This window comes from Symphalangus syndactylus, chromosome 6 (assembly GCF_028878055.3).
Source record: "Symphalangus syndactylus isolate Jambi chromosome 6, NHGRI_mSymSyn1-v2.1_pri, whole genome shotgun sequence".
NCBI lineage: Eukaryota > Metazoa > Chordata > Mammalia > Primates > Hylobatidae > Symphalangus > Symphalangus syndactylus.
Window position 1 is genome coordinate 140,687,707 of NC_072428.2, and position 23,536 is coordinate 140,711,242.

General features: G+C 50.3%; 1 protein-coding gene across 2 annotated transcripts in view; it reads right to left on the bottom strand.

The window, feature by feature from the left end:
• The window catches only part of SMARCD3 (SWI/SNF related, matrix associated, actin dependent regulator of chromatin, subfamily d, member 3), a 38,434-nt gene extending 28,973 nt beyond the window's left edge, over positions 1-9,461 (bottom strand). The window contains exons 1-2 of one of the 2 annotated variants that reach the window (XM_055284615.2): positions 9,220-9,461; positions 7,265-7,402 (exon numbers count right to left, since the gene is read on the bottom strand). In XM_055284615.2, coding sequence (XP_055140590.1) covers positions 7,265-7,303 — 39 coding nt within the window. In that variant the 5' untranslated portion in view covers positions 7,304-7,402; positions 9,220-9,461. Of the gene's footprint in view, positions 1-7,264; positions 7,403-9,219 lie in introns of those variants that run through there. The other variant, XM_055284616.2, reaches the window with a different exon arrangement.
• Between the last annotated feature and the right edge of the window lie 14,075 nt (positions 9,462-23,536).

Sequence of the window (23,536 nt, forward strand, 5' to 3'; positions counted from 1 at the left end):
TGCCTGAGCCCAGGAGGTTGAGGCTGCAGTGAGCCATGATCGCACCACTGTACTCTAGCCTAGGCGACGGAGCTGAGATCCTGTCTCATAAATAAATAAATAAATAAATAAATAAATAAATAAACAAACAAATAAATAAGTGACAGCAATTCTTAATGCAGTGTTTCCCAAACTGGGGGCCCTGAGTTCTCAGTGAGAAATGCTGGTTTGTTTTCTGGGCTGGGGAATAGAAGGGAGGGCAGGGGACAAGTGGCAGGCAAGGAAAGCTCAAGGTGAGTGTTACGAACTGGGCAGGGCAGACAGGTTTTGCTCAGCCCTCACTGTGTCCTAAACACTTTTATTAGGCACCAACCTTAAAGACTGAGAGATTTCACATCAGAGCCAGATTTCCAGAATCTCTTAAAAAATGAGAAATTTGGCAAGACCAGACCACCAGTCCCCTTAGAGACAATCGGGTGGAGCTGAGGAGGGGCTGTCCCTTTTCAGAGGGGCGAGAGCCCTCCGATTTGTCACACCTCCTCCCCATGCCCTGTTTTAGGGGCTACAAACTCAAATGACCCTAGGGGCACAGCAGTGAAAGTCAATGAGTGGAACAGGCTGTGTGTGAGATGATAAATGGCCTTTGAGCTTGAGCCTCAGTGCTGGGGGCAAAAGAGGAGGGGCTGGGTTGAGACCTTGAATAAAGGGGTGGCTGTCTTGTCCCTGTGAGGGCCCCTGAGGTTTGGGCAGAGCAAATTTCTGAGGGCTAAATGTGGTGGAGAGACCCCAGTTGGGACTCTTGCCCTGACCACTGGGAAAGTTCCTTCATGCCCCGTGCCTCAGTTTCCTTATCTGGAGAGACGATGATTATAACAGCACTTACCTTATAGTGTTGTGGTTAGGATAAATTAAACCACATAAAATTCTCTCTCTCTCTTTTTTTTTAATGTAGAGATGAGGTCTCGCTTTGTTGCCCAGGCTGGTCTTGAACTCCTGGCTTCAGGTGATCCTCCTGCCTTGGCCTCCCAAAGTGCTGAGATTATAGGCATGAACCACTGCGACTGGCCTAAAATTCTTGAAATAGTTCTCAAAGCCCGCAATGAGCCCTCAGTCTTTACTGGCTGCTATTACCCTGCCCCTAGCCACTTCGCTCTTTCACTTCCTGCAGGTCACTGTGTTTGTGGCAGCTGCTCTTGAATCTGAGGTGGGGTCTGTGATGGCGGGTGGCGGGGGGGAGACATCCCTGCCCACTGAATGGATTAAAAGTGTCTCAAAGACAGACTTTTCTTCTGTAGGAAGAGGCCTGGGTAAGATGCAAGTGAGGTGATGGTGAAGGGGGAGTTAGAAGGGAAACTGAGGCAGGGAAAGGTAAAAGCACAGTGCTGCTTCCTGCTGGGGAGAGTAGAGTGGGTGCTGTAGACCTGAAGCTGGAGCTCAGCTTCTCTTGCATCTACTTAGGCCCCCACGGGGGGCACCTTCTCACCCACTAGCACCTCCTTCAAGCCTACCCACCCTCGAGTCCCCTGCTGTGGATTCAGCTGCCGGCCCACCCTGAGCCATCTCCAGGGACCACAGGGCACTCTCCTGGGCGCTGCTGGCTCACTTTTTCTTTTTTCCAACTAAAAACTTTATGAAAGGCAAAGAAGACAGGCCTCTCGCACCTGCAGACTGCATCAGGCTGGATGGGAGCTGTGGGCTGGAAAGATGGGCTAAAGCTAAGATAGCTCCATTTGGGGCTGACAGATATGGAACAGGAAGAATGGACTTCTGGGTGTCTGGGTGGTGGCCAGTGGCATATGTGGGTAGCATGAATGGCAGGCTGGGACCTGCAACCAAAGGAGGCATTGGTGGCATTAGATGGTGCTCTGGGGTCCACAGATGACACCTGGAGCAGGGACAGCGCTCAGCATCCCATGTGAACACTTGCAGTGGCAAGGGACGCTCGGTGAATGCAGGCATTGTGCAGAAGGTCCAGCATCACCACTGCTTCTTTATAGAAGGGCATGATGTCCCATTCTACAGATGAGAAATGTCACTCAGAAAACTGAGTACCCTTTCCCCATCTGCCTGGCTGGAAAGGGAGAGCTCACCTTCTAGCACAGGCACAGGTGGCTCCAAGCGTGGGCCATGGCCTTGGGGGATCTTCAGCGCTCCCCAGGGGGCACAAAGGCAGTGAATATTTGAAAGAGCCAGAGCTGGATGTTCAGAGCGGAGACAGAGCCTGTGGGAAAACTGCCTCCACACGTTGAAAGGTGGTCAGATGGCTTGGAGGGAGAAAGGGGTTTCCCCCTGCAACTCCAAAAGGCAAAACCAAGGTCAGAGGGAGTGACATTCTCCCTCACCATAGGAATAACTGAAGAGGGAATGAGCATGGAGCACTCCTCCAACCATGGAGTTACAGGAGGGAGGCGCGGGGCAAGGGGCAGCCCAGGCAACAGCAGGACAAGGTTGGCAGGCAAGAAAGGCCCACCCTTGCATCGTGGTGGTGTAGAGAGGGTGAGGCTGACAGCACCAAGAGGGATCTGGGGCTCATTTTAGAATCAGCCGTAGAGCCACCTCCTCTCTGTCCACTGCCTCACACATTTATTTGCTCATTCATTCAAGAAATACTTCTCTGTGCTGTGTGGAACAAGACAGATGCAGCCATGCCTTTAAGGAGCCCTGCAACTCAGTATTAGCCTCTTTGGTAGGTGCTGCAAGACAGCAGAGAGTGGGTGGGCCTTCAGGCCCAAGCAGGGGTGGGAGAAAGGCTCCCTGGAAGAGGTGGAACTGAAGTGGAGGCTTCAAGGATGAGTGCAGTTAGCCAGGTGAAGGGAGCTGGGAAGGGTGTCAGAGGTGCAGGGAACAGCATGTGTGAGGGCCCTGAGTGAGAGCACAAGAATGAAGCTACAAGGAAGTGGAAGGCGGAACAAATCAGATTTGTGTTTAGGAAGCCCATTCTGGTTACTGTGCTGGGCTAGGGTCTGATGCAGGGGCAAGGCTGAGTATGCGGCACTCAGATGCGGGCAGAAGACCACAATGTGGGGATCAGGGCAGTGACATGGGAAATCAGAAGCAGATGGAATTGACACTTACCTAGGAAATAAAATCAAATAAAAGGATGTGGCAATTGTTCCAATGGAGAGATAAGAAAGGGGGTGGACTTGGTCACTCCAGGTCTGGACCTGAGACTCGATGTCACTGTTTAGCAATGTGGCCCGTCCACCCCACTGCGGAGGAGCCCTACTCCCTTGTCTTCACGTGTTCACAAGGAAACATGTAGTCTATTCCCAGGAGAGGAGATGCTGGAATGACCCTGGCCCTCTCCCCACCCTTCTTCCCTGTGGGAGGAGGCTCTGTCTGATGAGGTGGTGAGGGCCTGCACCAGCCACACAATCCCTTTCCCAGGCGGGTGGGGTGAAGGTGCTGAAGGCAAGGCTGCTTACCCTGTGGCCAGTGTTCCTCTTCTAGGCGAGTCTGTTTTAGGATACGGATCATCTCCTTCTGTTCCCGTGCCCAGGTAAGCAAACCCAGGTTAGGGAGTAGGACCTGCCTTCTACACTTGGGCCTCAGGTTCAAGCCTCTCTTCAGCTTGACTTTCCTTGCACTTAAGTTAACTGATGCCTGTGCCTGTTTTTCCATGGGTTCAGGACCTGTGGGGAAAGACCAGGACTGGTCCCTCCTTGTACCCAAACTCACCTGTGGGGTCTGTGTGCTGAAGGAGCTCTTTATTTCCTATAAGGATATTACCCCTACCTGGAGAATGTGACTCTGTACTTAATTTCCAATTTTAAATAAACTTTCCTGCTGCCTGATATTTATCAGAAACATTGTTGTAAATAGCAATATAGAGAGTATTTCCTGGCCAGGCTCGATGGCTCATGCCTCCCAACACTTTGGGAGGCTGAAGTGGGAGGATTGCTTGAGCCCAGGAATTTGAGACCGGCCTAGGAAATATAGTGAGACCTCGTCGCTACTAAAATAAAAACAAAACAAACAAAAGCTACGGGGCATTGTGGCTTACGCTTGTAGTCCCAGTTACTCAGGAGGCTAAAGCAGGATCGCCTGAGCCCAGGAGTTCGAGGCTGCAGTGAGCCATGATCACACCACTGCACTCCAGCCTGAGCAACACTGTGAGACTCTGTCTCTTACAAAAGAGAAAGAGGGTATTTCCTGAAGGTAGCAATGCATTCCTCTAGTTGCTCCAAATTTTAAGTTTGGGTTAAGCAATATTACCAATATGTTTATGTCTGGGGAGTATTGTGTTGGTCCTTGCCTTAGCCCTAGGAAGCGGTTGTGACATTGTTGAGAACATTGTGTAACTCTGTCACATGGCATCCCCTGCATTTCCTCATACAGGAGAGATTTCCCAGGGGCTTGGGACCAGAAATCACAGTGATTTGAGCAAGTCATTTGAATTTTATCTTATGCACAGTGTAAATCATGTAATTGCTTGCTTCTCTGGCATCGGGGTCTCTGGGCCTCATGGTTTGCATTTGGTGCAGTAGCCACATCCTAGGTGACACCATGTTTTCTCTACTCTATCCCTGTCTCAGTTTCCTCACTATATGTATCTTTGCAAACTACCTGAAACCCTCTTCAGGATGAGGTGGAGCATAAGAACACCTCCCTGTGTCTTCCTCTCCCTCCCTTATGGCACAGTGTCCCTCACTCCAGGGCATTTTCCCAGAACGCTCTTCGGTCTGGGACAAAGGTTCACACGGGAGATGGTCCAAGTTTGTAAATTCCAGTAGGAGGCCTGTGTGGGGCACACGCTCATAAGGCACGTTCCCAAATCCCCGGAAGTAAGTGTAGAGTGCCAAGAATCGGTGTCACCGCCCGGAAAGTCGATAAACAGAACACGCTATCCCAAAAGGTGGGCCTGGCTGAAGTGATCAGCCCTTCTCTACGGTCCTTTATGAGTCACCAAGGATTCCCACACCCCTCATTAGCGAGGAGCACAGGGGGACACAGCAATGGTCCCTACAAGATGTCCCTCAGCCAAGTACCCGTGAGAAGCAGGCGGTGGCCTCAGCTTGGCCCCTCTGGTACAGCAATTCCAGATGGTTCGGAGTCCAGCAACAGCTGAGGGAAGTCCACTCATCCCCGATGGGTGGCTCAGCCTCCTCCCGGTGACACCTCTAGCTCATTACCTCCACCACTGAATTCTCACTAATCATGAGCACTCACTTGCAGTCACACCGCCAGCTTTGGGGTGAGGATGGACGCCTAGGTACCAGCACCAGGGCCTGTCAGCATCCAAATGCCTAAGTGCCTGCCTGGCTGCCAAGAGCCTGCAACGCACACCGCCGATTGCATGTGAATGCGACTCCAAGATAAGATGCCAAACTTCCATCACCATGTCACTCTTGGAGCTGGGGCTTCTGACTCATGGCCAGGGCCACTCTGGGGCCAGGTGTCACTAGGATGGACCTACTGCCCCAGGGCCCCAGCTCCAATCTTCGTAGCCTCCCCTGCCCTCCTCCCCTGTGCCCGTCCTGCAGTGACCCTTCAGGAAAGGTCTGGAACAGCCCAAGGCTCCCTCCAACTGCTGCTGAGGAGCCCCTTAGGGCCTGAGTGCATGTCAGATATTAGGAGGACTATCTACATGGGGGACCACTTCAGGTGCACCCCCACAGGAAGCTTAGCTGCCTCCCATCAGCCTGCCCCTCATTCAACCTGGCCTCTGCCCTCAGACGCCCCAGAACTGTAGAGTGCTTGGTTTAATATACTAGTTCACGCCTTTTCTTTATGAATTTCAGCTAAAACACCAATCACCACAAACTGAGCAACCAGTCCCCAGTTGACCTCAGGTGCTGGGGAGGTGTTGGGGATGAGGGTGGGACCTTTGCTTGGAGGCCTTGACTTTCCTGCAGGTGGCCTGGGGCTTCAGGTGTGGGGCTGGGCATGCCGGCACCAGGTGTGTTTCCTTGGTGATGGGTACCAGGTGACTGGTGCCTGCTGCTGCCCTGTGTGGCTTGGATCCTCTAGGCCAGGCCAGCTTCCCCAGCAGCCGGTGCCCTGCCCCATTTTGCCCTGGGCCTGCACCTCACTGGAGGAGGAGGGGCACTGGGGGAGTTTGAAGGGGAACGGGGCTGTCCCTGGCCTTCAGGGCAGCCTGGCAGGAAGATGAGTTCTTCTGCCCATTTCTGAGGAGGGAGAAGCAGAGAAAGCGCTCTCATTAGCTCTCATTCTGCCCACAGCCCCAGGCCTCTCCGAGCCTCAGGCTCCTCTGACCCGTTTCCAATGGCACCTTTCCAGGACTTTCCTGATGTCTCCCTCCTCAGTGCTCTGAGGCCTGTGTGGTCTGTGGCCCTTTGTGCCCGATTGTCAAGGCTGCTCTCCAAGGCCGCAGGCCCTGAGGACAGGGACTGGGCTCCACATGCCTTGAGGCCCTGACAGTATCCACCCTGTTGCCAGGTGCCTCCCACCCGTGAGGCCAGCCAGCGTGATGATGGGTGGGGCTGGGCAGGCAGAGCTCAGACCAGGCTTCAGTTCCGACCCCTTACCATGCCAGGTGGGGCTCTGGGGCAGGTGGCTTTTCTGCCCAGAGCCTCAGTGTGTCCTTCTGGACAAGTGGGGACTGATGTGGACAAATGCAGACCATCTTCCTCTCACTCCTTGGGGAGGAGGTTTAGGAGGGCCCTACAAGCAAGCAATGGCCCAGAGTGCATCAGAGCTAGAGGTCTGCCTGGGGCAGGGCAGGGTTGGCTCCCACCGCGGGCTGTGCAGTAGACGGCTGCCACCTCCCTCCTGCCACAAGCGGAACCCTGCCTGGGGCCCTGCAGGGTTTTTAGAGGTTTCTGAGCACAAGTTGTGCCAAGGAATCAGCAGGTTCCTTCCAGCTCGCAGAGAGCATGTGGTGTGTGTGCATGTGAGCATGTGCACGTATGTGCACGCTTCTGCATGTACGCAGTGAGAGGAGATGGGGTGTTGTCTGGGTGTCTAGTTGGGGAGGAAGTAGAGCACGCCAGAGCCCAGACCATGCTCACATGAATCCAAAACTTGGTTTCAGGCTAGCTTGTCCCTGGCTCAGAACGGTTTTGAGAGGCAGGACCTAAGGACACCAGGAGGTGAGAGGACACGCAGGAAAGGGAGTGTGGGATGGAGGGAAGGACATTAATGACAGGTATCAGCAGGGGTGGAGAGAGGGACAGAGAGGCCCTGCCACGGGCACTAAGGAGTCCAGCTGGGGGCAGAAATGCCAGGAGGGGGCCATGTGGTGGAAGCAGGAGCCGAGAGCTGGCTGACTCTCATGGGGCCGCAGAGCTCCTGCTCCTGGGCTGGCAGGGGAGGAAGCACCTACCTGTACCACGGTGGGTGGGTGCTGAAGACCTGGAGTCATAGATGGCAGGGTCCTGCACCTGGAGAGTCATCCAGTGCCCCCTCGGTGCCTGGGCCCGGAGCCCACCGCGCCTGCAGCACCAAGGGCCATTCTGAGGATCTGAAAGGAGAGGTCAGACTCTGAGCCCCAAGGTAGAGTCAAGGAGGCCTTGGGAGGCTGCAAAGAAGCCAAACTCCCCTGGAGTGGAGGTCTGAGGAAGCCAGGACACTGTGCAAGAAAAAGGGCCTAGAATGGAGGCAACCAGCACGGGCCAGGTGGGGCTGGGGTGGCACAAGGCAGGGCGAGGGTGGGAGCAGTATGTGTGGGAAGCAGACAGAGACCGGCCCCAGGGTCCTGTGGGACAAAGAACTTGAAAGACAGAGCAGGGACCCCAGGCAGAGCCCAAGCCCTGACTGGAGAGGCCAGTTTTTGGGGTGTGGCAATGGTTGGAGGGAGAGAGCTGGGCATTGGAGGCAAAGGCCAGAGGGCAGGTCAGGATGGTAACTGGGATGGCCCTGGAGCCCAGGGGCATGGAGGGACTCCAGAGGTGGCAGGCAGGTAGTCAGCCTGCTCCATGACTACCAGCTGGCCTAGGCGCCTCCCTCCTGGTCCCTGCTAGTGCCTGTTCTGTCCTGTCCTGCCCTGCTTCCTTCCCTGCTGAAAGAGCAGGAAGGCCTCCAGCTCCTTGGGTCGGGACCCAACTTATGAACTGAAGTCCCTGAGCAGACGGTGGGGCATGGGAGCTAAGAAGAGAGCAGTGCTGTAGGAGCGGGGTGTGGGTGACAGAGGTGGGGCTTGGGAGTGGCTCAGGGTCTGCTTAAGCCATGTGGGCAAAAGGGGCTGCTGCCCATAGATCAACCCTGAGCAGGGTTGGGAGGAAAGGGGATGAGGAAAGAGGAGGCTGGAGACAGGGAGTGCTGGGGATGGCAGAGCTGGTGGAGTCCAGGAGACAGAGTGGGAGGGGAGGATGAGGAGAGGAAGATGCGGTAGGGGAGGGGTTACCAGTCCAAGGTTGGGGGGAGGTGCCCTGCAGGAAGGTGGGGGACAGAGGGACAACCTGAATAGGAGAGGGGTATCCAGGGAAGACGGTGGCAAGTGGAGACAGGGAAGGTGCCAGGCAGGGGAATGATGGGAAGGTGCTAGGTAGGGGAAGGAGGGAGAGGATGCCAGGCAGGGGAAGGAGGGAAGGTGCCAGACAGGGGGAGTAGGAAGCAGAGCATGCCAGGCAGGAGCAGGTTGAGAAAGTGCTCGGCAGGGGGGAGGTGACAGGCAATGGGAGGAGGTGGTGCCAGACAGGGGGAGGAGGGGAAGGTGCCAGGCAGGAGGGTGCCAGACGAGGGAAGGAGGGGAGATGCAGGTGGAGGGAGGATAGGAAGGTACTGGAGAGGGAAGGAGGGGAAGATGCCAGGCAGCGATGGGGAGGAGGTGGTGTCACAGAGGGGCTGAATGGGAGTCTGCCAGTCAGGGAAGAGGTGCAAGGAAAGGGTAGGAGGAAGAGGTACGAGGTTGGGGTGGCGGTGGAGGGAGATGCCAGGCGGGGGGATGGAAAGAGTCAGGAGTGGGGGAGATACCTGGAAAGGAGGAGGGGAGGAAGATGCCAGGAAGGGAGAAGGGGATGCCAGGTAGGGAGGAGGGGAAGTGCCAGGTGAGGAGAAGGTGCCAGGCAGGAGAAGGAGGGGGGATGCCTGGCAGTGGGAGAAGGGATGCCAGGCAGGGGGAGGAGGGGGATGCCAGGCAGGGGGAGAAGGGATGCCAGGCAGGGAGGAGAAGGGATGCCAGGCAGGGGGAGGAGGGGGATGCCAGGCAGGGGGGAGGAGGAAGATGCCAACAGAGGCGAGCAGAGACTGCCAGGCAGGGAAGGCGGGGGCGCCGGCGCAGCGCGGCCGGGAGGCGCCTTCGCCAAGGGCCGTGGGGGCCGCGCGGCGCGGGTCGCTCACCTGCTCCCCCGGGACCCCGGCCCGGAGCGTGGCCGCCCGCTCCCCGCTCGGCGCTCGGCTCGGCCCGGCGCCTGCGCCGCTGCAGCCCGGAGCGGGGGAGGCGCAGGGAGCGTCTGCAAAGAGCGAGGAGCTTAATAATGAGTTAGGGACCGGAGCAGGAAGCGTCGCCCCATCCAGCCGTCGGTGTGCTCGCCAGCTCGGAGCCCCGCGGCGGGCCCTGGCCAGACCCGTTGTGATCTTCAGCCTGTACACAGATGTGTCGTAGGTCTGTGCTTGCATCTGCACGCCCACGAGTCACACACGCAGTCAGCATCCTGTGTGGCCGCAGACAACACCTACATTAGGACCACACACGCGCATGCACGTGGGCGCGCACACACACGGGCACACAAACAGTTGTCCTCACACACAGATTCAGTCAGATCATCCTATGTGGCTGCAGACATTACCTAGACGAGGTCCCGGACACCCATGTGCACCCCCACCCCCCAACACGCACACACCCTGGGAGGCTTTGGGTCCATCAAGCCTCAGGGCCATGTTCTCACTAATGCCAATCTTCTCCTTTTAGGTACTCAATACTTAAATTTGGCAGCTTGGAGAAGCCTCTTTCCAACTTCCAGCCAGACAAGCCCAGCTCTGGCCATCTCATGGGCTCTTCCAGGGCTCCGCCTCACACGGCTGAGCTACCACAGTGCCCGGCACAGAGGGGGACCCCAGCCTACCTGCAGAATGAAGGAGCCCTAGAGAGCTCAGGCAACGGTGGGGGAAGTGGCAGCACCTCCCTAAGCAGCCAGCGGGCAGGGAGCCTGCCAAGCATTTGGGGTCAAGTGGGCCTGGCAGGCCCCCAGTAGGAGGCAGGCAGGCAGCAGGGACCCATGGTCTGAGGCTGAGGTCAAGGTCAGGTCCTTCTCCCTCAGGTTCCCGCCTCTGCCCCCGCAGATATCCAGCCTTTCCCCAGGCCAGGCCACACCCTCCACACTAGGGGTATTTTGGGGTCTGGGCTCTGCACTGCCTGGGTTTGTCTCTGATGGGCAGGCCCAAGGCAGAGACAGAGTTTTTCCACCCCTTCCCTTTCTGGTACCTTCCTATCCTCCCTTCATCTGAAAATATTTATGTTTTATTCTTTTAATTTTTTTTTTTTTTTTTTGAGACAAAGTCTTGCTCTTGTCCCCCAGGCTGGAGTGTGATGGCGTGATCTCGGCTCACTGCAACTTCTGCCTCCTGGGTTCATGAGATTCTCTTGCCTCAGCCTCCCAAGTAGCTGGGATTACAGGCACCTGCCACCATGCCGGGCTAATTTTTGTATTTTTAGTAGAGACGGGGTTTCACCATGTTGGCTAGGCTGGTCTCGAATTCCTGACCTTAGGTGATCCACCCACCTCAGCCTCCCAAAGTGCTGAGATTACAGGCGTGAGCCACCACACCCGGCATGTTTTAAATTTTTAATTGTGATAAAATAAACATAATGTAAAATTTACCATCTTATCATTTTGAAGCGTATGTTAGGTATTGTACAGTATATTCACATTGTTGTGCAACCAATCTCCAGAACTCTTTCCATCATCCCAAACTGGAACTCTGTACCCATCTAACAACAACTCCCCCTTCCCCTTTCCCGTCCCCTGGCAACCACATTCTACTTTCTGTCCATAAATTTGACTATTCCGTGTACCTCATATAGTGCCTTTGTGGCTGGCTTATTTCACTTCACACAATGTCTTCAAGGTTCATCCACATTGTAACACAAGTCAGGATTTTCTTCCTTTTTATGGCCGAAATGTATTCCATTGTGTGTATACACCCCTGTTGTTGTTGTTGTTGTTGTTTTAGAGATGGGATCTTACTCTGTAGCCCATGCTGGAGTCCAGTGGCACGATCTAGGCTCACTGCAGCCTCGGACTCCTGGGCTAAAGCAATCCTCTCACCTCAGCCTCCTAAGTAGCTGGGACTACAGGTGCACACCACCACACCAGGCTAGTTTTTGTATTTTTTGTAGTGATGGGGTTTCGCCATGTTGCCCAGTCTGGTCTCGAACTCGAGCTCAGGCGATCCACCCAGCTCGGCCTCCCAAAGTGCTGGGTTTACAGGCTCGAGCCACTGCACTGTTGTTTATCCATTCATTTACTGTGGGACACTGGGATGCTTCCATCATCTGGCTGTTGTGATTTGTGCTTTTACTCCCCTTTTAAAACACGCTGACATCAAACAGGAAGGAAACTGCCCCTGGCTAGGCCCTGAGAAGATGTTCTCAGCCTTCCCACGCCCCTTCCCCCAGCGCCTGTGTTTCTACCTTCAGGACCCTTACCCCAGGCACTCTTACACCTCTGGCTACTCAAAGGACCTGCTATGAACATTTTAACCAAATTTGCTTACTTAATGCCCTTCATCAAAACTGATTGTTGTACCCGTTGTCATGAAGGGGCCTGAGTCCATGCTAAGGAGGAGTCCTTCTTGTCCTTCCAGGTGACATTTCCCTTTGAATGAGGGGTTTTTGGAGGTGCAGTGTCTTATAACCCCAGGAAATAAACCTGGAGGCAGTGCTTGGACAGCAGGTGTGGCAGGGAAGGGAGAGGTGGGGTGGGTATTTTGAGTGGGGAGAGCGTTGTCCAGTGAACTGGGAGAGGCTGAGAGCTTCTGAATGGTGGGTTTTGATGCAGCTTGAAAGGCTTCCTGGGACCCAGACCCTGGTGCCCAGAGGTCAGCGCTGGCTTCACTCACTTGGGCCAAAGATAACCTGTGTATAGACAGTGTCTGCCCTCTCCCCACCATCTGAATGGCCTTAATGCTGCCTTCCCCTCCCACTGTCACCAGCTATTAACTTTGCAGAATAAGGGTGGAAAAGCCCTTCCAATGAGACAGGTAGTTAGTTTCAAAAGTGAGGAGGGCAGTGAGGTGGCAGGGTCCTATCATGGGGATTGGCAGAGTGGGCCCAGAGGGAGTGCAGGCAGCCAAGACACAGCGGGGAGTCGATGGGCACAGGCAGCATCAGACAGACAGGCCTGGCCTGGGTGGTGCAGGGCAGAGAAGCCAGATGGGCATTCGGTCCCCTCTGACCCTGGCCCCACACCCCACAGCCTCCCTTTCTCCTCCTTGGCCCTGAGAGCCTGGATTGGGGATAAGGTTATCAAGGATAAGTCTGTGGCTCCCCAGGTGTCAGGGGAGGGACATAAAGGTAGGGCAGCTGGTCTATCCCAGCACTCAAACCTGATTTCTAAATATCTCTTTCCTCATTTGTCTTTCCCTCTGAGCTGTGGCTCTGTGAGGACAGGACTGGGTCCCATCAGCCTGAATGCTCTAGGGCCCAGCATAGTGCCTGTCAGGGAGTAAGAGGAAGATCCCAAGCCATGGCGGGGGCAGGTGGGAGTCCTGGGCGGGTGGGGTGCGTTGGGGGCCAGGGAGACCAGGCAGGGGTTAGACTGGGCTATAGGGTTAGGGGTCATGTTCAGGCATTCAGTCATTCAGTCATTCGTGAGTGTCCGAGGCTGCTCACTGCAACACGGCTTGTATAACAAGAATTCAGAAATGGCCTGAATGGTCATCAACAGGTGACAGATGACATAAATCCTGTGACAGCTGTAAACAGGTGACAGGATAAATTTATCATTCAATGAATGCTATCAGACAATGGGGAAACTGTCCATATACTGATCTTAGAAGGATCCCAAAGATCTGTCAAGTGAGAAAAAGCAGGATGTGCAAACAGTACATAAAGCATGCTTCCACACGAGTGTGCGAGCGTGTGCTGTGTGAACATGTGCATGCGCACGTGTGAGTGTGTGCACACGTGGTGTGTGTACACTCCTCCAGAAAAATGCAGAAGAAACTGGCCAGAGTGGTTGCCTCCAGTGAGGCTGGAGGACTGGGTTGGGGGGAGACTGACTTTCCACTGTGTATTCTTTTGTACCTTTTTGAATTTCAAATATTTCATCTATTCAAAAAATAACTAAACATTTACAAAAACCGCTTGTATCATCATTTAGACTTTCAATATATTCTGAGCACCTGCTACATAAAATCAGACACAAAGCTATGTGCCTTTAACCGTGAACCCACATGTGACCCTCTCTCTGCTCATTCTCTCGTTTGTTTTGCATTTTCCTCTCAAATCTTTATTATCAACATATGCCTCGGTAATAGGGGTGAGGATGAATGAGATGCCGCTTGACCTACGGGGGGGTTAAGACTTCTAAGCAACTGGCAACACCAGCTAGAAGGGGCCAGTGCTGTCACAGAGGCCAGGCCAAATGCCAGAGGAGAGAGAGTAGAATGGGACATGCCAGGGGCTGGTGGAGGGGGGTTATTGTGCAATGAGGACACTGAGCTTCAGTGTCACAGGATGAGGAGCGTTCTGTGGGTGGATGGCGGTGGTAGCTGCACCGCACTGTGAATTTCTTCAGTGCCACTGATCTGTACACTTAAAACAGTGAAGATGGTAAATTGTATGTTACGTGTATTCTACCAAGTTTTAAAAAAATAATAAGTGAAGGCTGGGCGCAGTGGTTCGTGCCTGTAATCCCAGCACTGTGGGAGGCCGAGGCAGGCGGATCACCTGAGGTCAGGCGTTTGAAACCAGCCTGGCCAACATGGCGAAACCCCTCCTCTACTAAAAATACAAAAATTAGTGGGGCATGGTGGCACATGCCTGTAATCTCAGCTACTCAGGAGGCTGAGGCAGGACAATTGCTTGAATCTGGGAGGTGGAGGTTGCAGTCAGCCAAGTGCCACTGCACTCCAGCCTGGGCAACAGCATAAGACTCCATCTCAAAGAAAAAAAAAAAAGGGAAAACATGCTAGAAGGATGGAAAGAGTGTTTATTCACCCACCACCTGTTGGGCTCTGTGGCAAGTGTTTGATCTTCCAATGGCCCTGCAGGATGGACATTATTATTGACATTTACAGACGACAGGACACAGAGCCCAGGGAGATCTGTGACATGTTTGCGGCCACATAACCAGCAAGTGGCAGAGCTGGGATTCAAATCCATATGTGTCAGACTTCTTCCCCCTCAACTGGCAGCCTCTAGGGAAGGGAGTGGGAGCTGGAGGGAGGGGACATTTCGCAGAAGGGGCAGCTTTGGTGCTGAGCGTTGAGGGGCCATTGAGTCACTACCGGTAGGCAAGAAGGGTAGGAGAGATCCTGTCTTGTGAGGAGCAGCCTGAGCTGCTGTCACAGGTGTGAACAGTGCACAGTGTGCCTGTGGACCCACCAGTGTGGTAGGGCAGGAAACAAGGCCAGCAAGGGGCATGCCTGAGGCAGAGGCTCTGAGATGCTCACGGAGGTGTGGGCTTGTCCTGGGCCATGGGGCACCAGCAGGCAAAGCTCTTAACCTCTCTGGCTGGCTGCCATCCCTCCTGGAGCTCTTGGGCCCACTTCCGGAAGACTTTCAGCACCTCCCACTCCATCCCTGATGGTCCCTCACATATCCCCATAGATCGGGTCAAAAATTCCAGAAAATTTGCTTGAGCCTAGGAGTTTGAGACTGCAGTGAGCTTTGATCATGCCACTGTACTCCAGGCTGGACAACAGATCAAGACCCTATTTCTAAAAAAATAAAAAATAAGAAAAAATGTTCAGAAATTGCCCTGAGGTTAAATCAGATTTATTTTTGATTTAGTGTTTTTCTTTTCTTAAATAGTCCCCTCCCCAGTCGTATAAGCTTACAGCCCCACAACCTGGACCTTCCCCTCCCTGGCTGAGCCAGATAGCAAACTATGAGTATTTTCTTTTCCTGGATCCCTTTTGTTTTCCCTGGAGTTAATGATCAGCTTTTTTTTTTTTTTTTTTTAAAGAAATAGACTTTATTTTTCAGAGCAGTTTTAGATTTACAGCAAAATTAAGCAGAAAGTACAGAGATTTCCATAAACCTTCTGCCGCCATATAGGCACAGCCTCCTCCACAATCATCATCTCCCATCAGACTGGCGGACCACAGCTGTCATCCTGGAGTCTCCCTTCACCATAGCCTTGGGGATTCCGTTCACCTCTCTTCTGTTCATTTATTTATTCAGCAAATAAGCATTGAGTCCTCACTATATGCCCAGCATTGTTGTAGGCACTGGAATGCAGCACTGAACAAAATGAACAAAAGTTTCTGCCCAGTCGGAACTTATCATCAAATGGGAGAAATAGACAACAGCCAAGAAAAATATGTGAGGCGTTCATTCCATTCATGCAAGGCTGGTTCAATATTCAAAAATCAACCAATGTAATCTGCCATATTAACAGATGGAAAAAGGAAAATCACACCACATTGAGCAATGCAGGAAAAGCATTCAACAAAATTCAGCAACTCTTTATGATAAAAAAAAAACTCTCAGAAAAATAGGAAAAGAGGGAAACTTCCTCATCATGATAAAGGGCATCTACAAAACACTTTGAGCTAATATCACACTTACTGGTGTGTGAAAGTTATCAGAATCAAAATAGAGTCATGTGTGTTAAAAACCCTGACAAATAGAGCCAGGGAAGGCCACTGAGGGAGAATTCTCACCCACAATGCCTGATAACAAGAACTATCACAAAAGACTCTGCAAAAACCACAACCTTGCACAAAGGCCATTGTAACCTTACACACACACAAATACTTCTGTGAGGACATCCACTTGCCAACTGCCTGTCCAGTCTCAAACTGGGGCCACCCTTGTTATTGATTTTTGTAGCCAAGGAGAATTATCTCAAAACAATTACGTTAATTCTCTTCATTTTTCCTTTAAAAACCTTAATCTTCCTTTGTGTCCCTGAATATGCACATAATTTACTATTGTGTGCATATTCCCATTGCACTGCTCTGTTCCCAAATAAATATCATTTTCTTTCAGCGAGTCTCCCTCTCTGTTTATTATCTAGGTTGACAAGTGAAAGAAAGACTGAATGCTTTCTTCCTAAAATCAAGGAAAGGCAAGGATGTCTACTTTCACCATGCTTCTTCAACATATTGCTGGAAGTTCTAGCCAGTGCAAGGCAAGGGAAGGAAATAAAAGTCATAGAGATAATAGAGAAGAAATAAAAGTGTCCCTATTTGCAGATGACGTGATTGTCTACACAGAAAACACCAATAAGACTACAAAAACCTCTTAGAACTAATGAATAGGTTCAGCAAGGCCACAGGATATAAAAGGATAAAGGAGTCCAAACACGGTGGTTCACACCTACAATCCCAGCACTTTGGGAGGCCGAGGCGGGAGGATCATTGGAGGTCGGGAGTTTGAGACCAACCTGGCCAATATGATGAAACCCTGTTTCTACTAAATATACAAAAATTAGCCAGGCACAGTGGCTCACGCCTGTAATCCCAGCCACTCGGGAGACTGAGGTACTAGAATCACTTGAAACTGGGAGGCGGATGTTGCAGTGAGCCGAGATCGCGTCCCTGAACTCCAGCCTGGGTGACAGAGCGAGACTCTGTCTCCAAAAAAGTAAATAAATAAATAAAAATTAAAAAATAAAAGGATAAAGGATACAAAATTATTATAATTATACTTCTGTATACTAACAATGACCAAGTAGATACTAAAATTGAAAATACACTATCACTGACAATTGTCTAATAAAGTGGAAATAGTGCAAATCTAATAAAACACATACAGCACTTGCATGCTGAAAACTACAAAACATTGGTAACCGAAGTCAAGGAAAACCTAAATAAATCGAGAGACATAGCAAGTTGATGGATTGGAAAATACAATATAGTAAAGATGTCAGTTCTCCCAAAATTGATGTACAGATTTAATTCAATTCCTATCAAAATCCCTGCAAGAGTTTTTGTAGATAAAGAGAAGATTATTTTAAAATTTATGTGGAAAGCAAAGGAACTAAAAAACCTAAGATATTTTAAAAATAGAAGAATAAAGTTGGAGGAATCACTTTACCCCATGTTAAGTCTTATTATATAGCTACAGTAATAAGACAATGGGGCATTGGCAAAGGGATCAATGGAACAGAACAGAGAACCCAGAAATAGACCCATGCAAATAAGCCCAACTGATTTTTGACAAAGGTTCAAAGTAATTCAATAGAGGAAAGATAGCCTTTCGATAAATGGTGTTGAAACAGCCAGACATCCAAAAGCAAAACAAAACAAAACAAACTCCACCTAACCTTCACACCTTATACAAAAATTGACTCAAAATGGATCACAGACATAAATGTAAAAGATTAAGCTATAAAACTTGTAGAGCAAGCGTGGTGGCTCACGCCTATAATCCCAGCACTTCAGGAGGCTAAGGAGTTTGAGATCAGCCTGGGCAGCAGAGCGAGACCACATCTCTACAAAGAAAAAATTGGCCAGGGGTCATGGCATGCACCTGTGGTCCTAGCTGCTTGGGAGGCTGAGGTGGAAGGATCCCTCGAGCCCGGAAGTTCAAGGCTGCAGTGAGCTATGATCATGCCGGCACACTTCAGCCTCAGCGACAGAACAAAAGCCTGTTGCAAAAAAAAAAAAAAAAAAAAAAGGACTAAGACAAAAAACCCACTACGAAACTTTTAGAAAAAATATAAGAGAAAATCTTTGGGATCTTGGGCTAAGGGCCAAGTGAAGAATTCTTAGACTTGACACCAAACAGCCAATTCATAAAAGGAAAAACTGATAAATTGGATTTCATAAAAAAAAAAAGACTTGTGTTTTGTGAAGACTTTTGCTCTGTGACAGAGGATGAAAATAAAAGCCACATAGGCCGGGTGCGGTGGCTCATGCTTGTAATCCCAGCACTTTGGGAGGCCGAGGCGGGCGGATCACGAGGTCAGGAGATGGAGACCACGGTGAAACCCCGTCTCTACTAAAAATACAAAAAATTAGCCGGGCATGGTGGCGGGCGCCTGTAGTCCCAGCTACTCGGAGAGGCTGAGGCAGGAGAATGGCGTGAACCCGGGAGGCGGAGCTTGCAGTGAGCCGAGATTGCGCCACTGCACTCCAGCCTGGGCGACAGAGCGAGCCTCCGTCTCAAAAAAAAAAAAAAAAAAAAATGAAAATAAAAGCCACAAAATAAGAGAAAATATGTATAACCTATGTATCGACAAATGACTAGTATTTAGACTATAAAGAAGTTTTAAATCTCAGAGGTTAGAAAAAATCAAATAACTCAATTAGAAAATGAGCAAAAAACACATATAGACCTTCATCAAACAGGACCTACAGATGGCAAATAAGCCTTTGAAAAGATGTTCAACATCAGCAGCTGTTACACTACACACCTCTCAGAGTGGCTAAAATAGAAACCAGTAACAACAGCAAACGCTGGCGAGGATGTGGAGAAATTGAATCACTCATACATTGCTGGTGGGAATGCAAATTGGTACAGCACTCTGGAAAACAGTTAGGCAGTTTCTTATAAAACCAAACATGCACTTAACCCAGCAATTGCACTCTTGGGCATTTATCCCAGAAAAAGGAAAACTCATGTTCCCCCAAAAATCTACATACCAATGTTCAGAGCAGCTTTATTCCTAATAGCCAAAATTGGAAACAACTTAAATTCCTTCAATGGGTAAATGGCTAAACAAACTGTTGCACACTCATACCACGGCATACTACTAACTAATAAAAAGAAACAAAACACAGCTACACAGGGGAACCTCCAAATAATTTAAAAATTATTTCAATTTTTTGAGTTAACTGAAAGTGTGAAAAAGCTATTTTGAGTGAAAAAAAGCCGATCTCAAAATGCTACATACTCAATCATTCCATTTATATAACACTCTTAAAATGGCAAAATTAGAGAGATGGAGACCAGATTAATGCTTGCCAGGAGTTAAGGAGGGTACAGGGTGGGAGGGAAGTGGGTGTGGCTATGAGAGGGCAGTCTAAAGAGCTCTCTTAGACTGGAAACGTCTGGAATCTTCATTCTTGTGCCAGGCTGATAATGGCTCCCAAAAATATGTCCACATCCTAATGCCCAGAACATCTAAATGTTACTTTATCTGGAAAAAAGGTCTTTGCAGATATAATTAACTTAAGGATCTGGAGAGGAGATTATCCTGGATTATCTGGGTGGGCCCTAAATGGCATCACCAGTGTTGCAAGGGATTTCACACACACACACACACACACACACACACACACACACACACACACCCACCCTGACCCACAGGAAATGGTGATGGGAAGGCGGAGCACAGAGAGATGGATTAGATCAGTTGCCAGATGCTAGAAGAGGCAAGGAACGGATTCCCTTTGGAGTCTCCAGAGGAAGCACAGCCCTGCCTGTACCTTGACTTTGAGCTTCTAACCTCCAGAACTATGAGAGCATTGATTTATCTTGTTTTCAGCCACCCAGTTTGTGGTAATTTGTTACAGCAGCTACAGGAAACCAACACAACTCTCCTCCTTGTGATATTGTGCTATAGTTTTGCAAGATGTTACCGTTGGGGACACTGGACAAAAGATACACATCTCTGCATTGTTTCTTACAACTGCATGTGAATCTACAATTATCCCCACATAAAAAGTTTAATTGAAGGATGGGAGCTGAAGGGGAATGAAGTACAAGGTCCCTTGATTTTCAGGGTCTGTGTTAGAGGAACAGCAATGTGGCTGATGGACTGTGAGGTCAGAGAGATAATGGCCTCAATGTATAGGGGGCAGTGAAGAGGATGGGTTGTACAGGGCCTTGTGGGAGTATTTAAAGACTTTGTCCTGGCTGGGCGCGGTGGCTCACGCCTGTAATCCCAGCACTTTGGGAGGCCGAGGTGGGCGGATCACAAGATCAGGAGATTGAGACCATCCTGGCTAACATGGTGAAACCCTGTCTCTACTAAATACACAAAAAATTAGCCTGGTGTGGTAGCGTGCGCCTGTAGTCCCAGCTGCTGGGGAGGCTGAGGCAGGAGAATGGCATGAACCCGGGAGGTGGAGCTTGCAGTGAGCCGAGATCGCACCACTGCACTCTAGCCTGGGTGACAGAGCAAGACTCTGTCTCAAAAAAAAAAAAAAAAGACTTTGTCCTTCACTCTGAATGAGATGGGAAGCCACTGTAGCATTTTAAGCAAGGATAGACACGATCTGATATTCATGTAAGTGTGCCAATCTGCCGCCATACTGAGCATAGACTGTGAGGGACACAGTCTATGGCCCTTAACTCAAGGCAGGGAGACCAGTTAGGAGGACAGTGCCATCACTCAGGTAGGCGGCAATGGCTGGTTTGAATAAGATGGATTGGATTCTGAGTACGTTTTGAATAAAAGGTTGGATTCTGAATATATTTTCAAAGTAGAGCCAGTGGGATTTGCTCTTAGATTGCCCATGGGTGTGAAAGAAAGACAGAAGGTAGGATGGCCCTAAAGATGCGGCCTGATCCCAGCTGGAAGCATGGGGCTGCTATTACTCACATGAGGAAGGTTGGGAGGATAAGTTTGAGATGCTTATTGGACATCCAAAAGAGATGTCAAGCTGGCACTTGGATGTAGGAGGCTGGAGCTTAAGCTGGAAATACACTTTTAGGAGCCAACATTTAGCTGGTAGTTTATACCGTGAGACTGGGTGAGCTCACCAAGGGAATGAACATTGAAAGAGAAGAGGCCCAAAGCCTGAGTCCTAGGGCATTCCAACACTAAGAGGTCAGATACAGGGAAAAGCCAGGGAAGGAGGCTGAGAAGGACCCACGAGAAGAATGCGGCATCTTAGAAACCAACTCTAGAGGAAGCATTCTAGGGAGAAGAGTGATCAACCATGTCACGTGTTGCTGGTGGCCAAGTAAGTTGAAGACTGAGACTTGGCTGTTGCCTGTAGCAATGAGGAGGTCATTTGTTGGCCTTGGTGAAAGTTTTGATGGGTCTGTAGGGCAAAGCCAGAAGGGGAGAAGAGGAATTATAGACAGCAACTAGAAACAGCCCTTTAGGGCAGTTTTATTGTGAAGAGGAGTTGGAGGGAGAAATGGGGTTGCCAAGGTTTCTTTAAAGTGGGGAAATTAACAGCATGTTTGTGAGCTGATAGGAATGAGCCAGTAGAGGGAAACATTGATGATGCTGGGGGAGGGAGAAGACAACAGCTGGGGCAGTTTTCTTGAGTGAGCCGGAGACAAAAGCAGGGGTCATTCATCTATAGCAGAGTTTTCAACTTTGGATGTACGTTAGAATTACCTGGAGAAAAAAAATCAAGCTGTAAAAAAAATCGCCATTGGTACACCTCAGACCCATGAAATCAGGGTCTCTGGGGATGACTTGGCAGAGAACGTGGGGAAGGAACTGTATATGGGCACCAAACAGGCAGGTGTGAGGCATAGTTGTGGGAGCATGTGGAAGTTCTCTTCTGATGGCTATTTCCTCAGTGAAATAGGAAGCAAAATTATCAACTGAGTGTGAGGATAGGGGAGGAGATTTTGGAGGTTTGAGGAGAAGAGCGGGTGTGGAATGGTTATTTAGGTGTGGAAAGGCTGCAGTCATCGGTAATGATGAGGTCTAGGGTAAGGCTAGGGAGATGAGATGCGAAGGGAGAATAAAGGGCAGGCTCATTGGAGGAGAGGAGGGTAGGAACTGAGAGGCTGGGGTCCTGGAAGCATCCTCTACATGGACATTCAAATTTTCAGGAATTGGCCAGGTGTGGTGGCTCATGTCTGTAATCCCAGCACTTTGGGAGGCTGAGGAGGGCAGATCACTTGAGACCAGGAGTTCAAGACCAGCCTGGCTAGCATGATGAAACCCTGTCTCTACTAAAAATACAAAAATTAGCTGGGTGTGGTGGTGTGTGCCTATAATCCCAGCTACTCGGGAGGCTGAGGCAGGAGAATCATTTGAACCTGGGAGGCGGAGGTTGCAGTGAGCCAGGATCATGACTGTGCACTCCAGCCTGGGCAACAGAGTGAGACTCTGTCTCAAAAATAAATAAAAAAAAATAAAAATAAAAATAAAGCCAAATGATCAGGAATTAAGACGGGGGAGGTGGCAGAGAGAGAGATGTAGGAGGGTTCTCCCTGGATCTCAGTCAATGGAAGGTGGCGCTGGGGGAGGGGCAGCCTCACGTTCGATGCTTCAGCAAAACACAACCATCTATAGGCTCCAGGTGTTGCGTCAGAACTCTTGTTTCTTGTATTCCATGTCTTCCTCTTTTTTAGTTTAATTCCTTATTGGGGTGATCCTCATAATTGTATCTTATTTATTTATTATTATTTTGCTAAGACTGGTGCAGTAGTCTCCTTACCAGTATTCCTGCCTCTAGTCTTGCTGCACTTCATGTGGCCTCTGACAAACCTCACCGCTTCTCTACATTTCCTCCAGTGTAACTTCTTGGACTACCAAATCGGCCCTAATCACTTCCTTTCTTAAAATCTTGCCATGAGCCACCATCCCTAACAACAATCAGCTCACATTTGTCGATCCCTGGCTGTGGCCGTCACTGTGTTGAGTGCTTTATATGTGTTCTTTACGTTGATCCTCACAGGCACTCCAAAAAGCATGTCTGATGATTGCCCTTATTCCATAGGTGATGACACTGAGGGTAAGGGAGGTTAGGTAACTTGCCCAGTGCCTCACAGCTGACGTTATCGCAGCATCCAAAGCTTCTCATAATTGATCACTCTCCCTGTACACTTCATTTCTTTCTTTCTTTCTTTCTTTCTTTCTTTCTTTCTTTCTTTCTTTCTTTCTTTCTCTTTCTTTCTTTTCTTTCTTTCTCTTTGTCTCTCTTTCTCTCTTTCTTTCTCTTTGTCTCTCTTTCTCTCTTTCTTTCTTTCTTTCTTTCTTTCTTTCTTTCTTTCTTTCTTTCTTTCTTTCTTTCTTTCTTTCTTTCGGGTCTTGCTCTGTCACCCAGGCTGGAGTGCAGTGGCGCACTCTTGGCTCACTACAAGCTCCACCTCCCGGGTTCATGCCATTCTCCTGCCTCAGCCTCCTGAGTAGCTGGGACTATAGGTGCCCACCACCACACCTGGCTAATTTTGTTTTTGTATTTGTAGTAGAGATGGGGTTTCACCGTGTTAGCCAGGATGGTCTCGATCTCCTGACTTCATGATCCACCCACCTCGGCCTCCCAAAGTGCTGGGATTACAGGCGTGAGCCACCGCGCCCAGCCTATACACTTCATTTCTTACCATTTCTTCCTACCTTGAACTTTGTGCTTCAGCAAAGCTGAATTGCTTAAAGGTCCCAGGACCAGTCAGACTCCTGGTAGGAAGGATGTGGCAGAGAAAGAGGGTTTAGTTAAAGAACAGTAATGAAGGGCCCCTTAACAAGAGGTGGGCAGGGCTAAGGGAACCAACAATGATGGTAAGGCACCTAGACCCTAGCACCAAAGGGAGACCAAGGGGCAAGGAGCAGGGCTGGGCTATCAGAACCATTTTGGAGCTGAGACCATGGAAGAGGATCTGTGTCATAGGAACTATGGGGACATG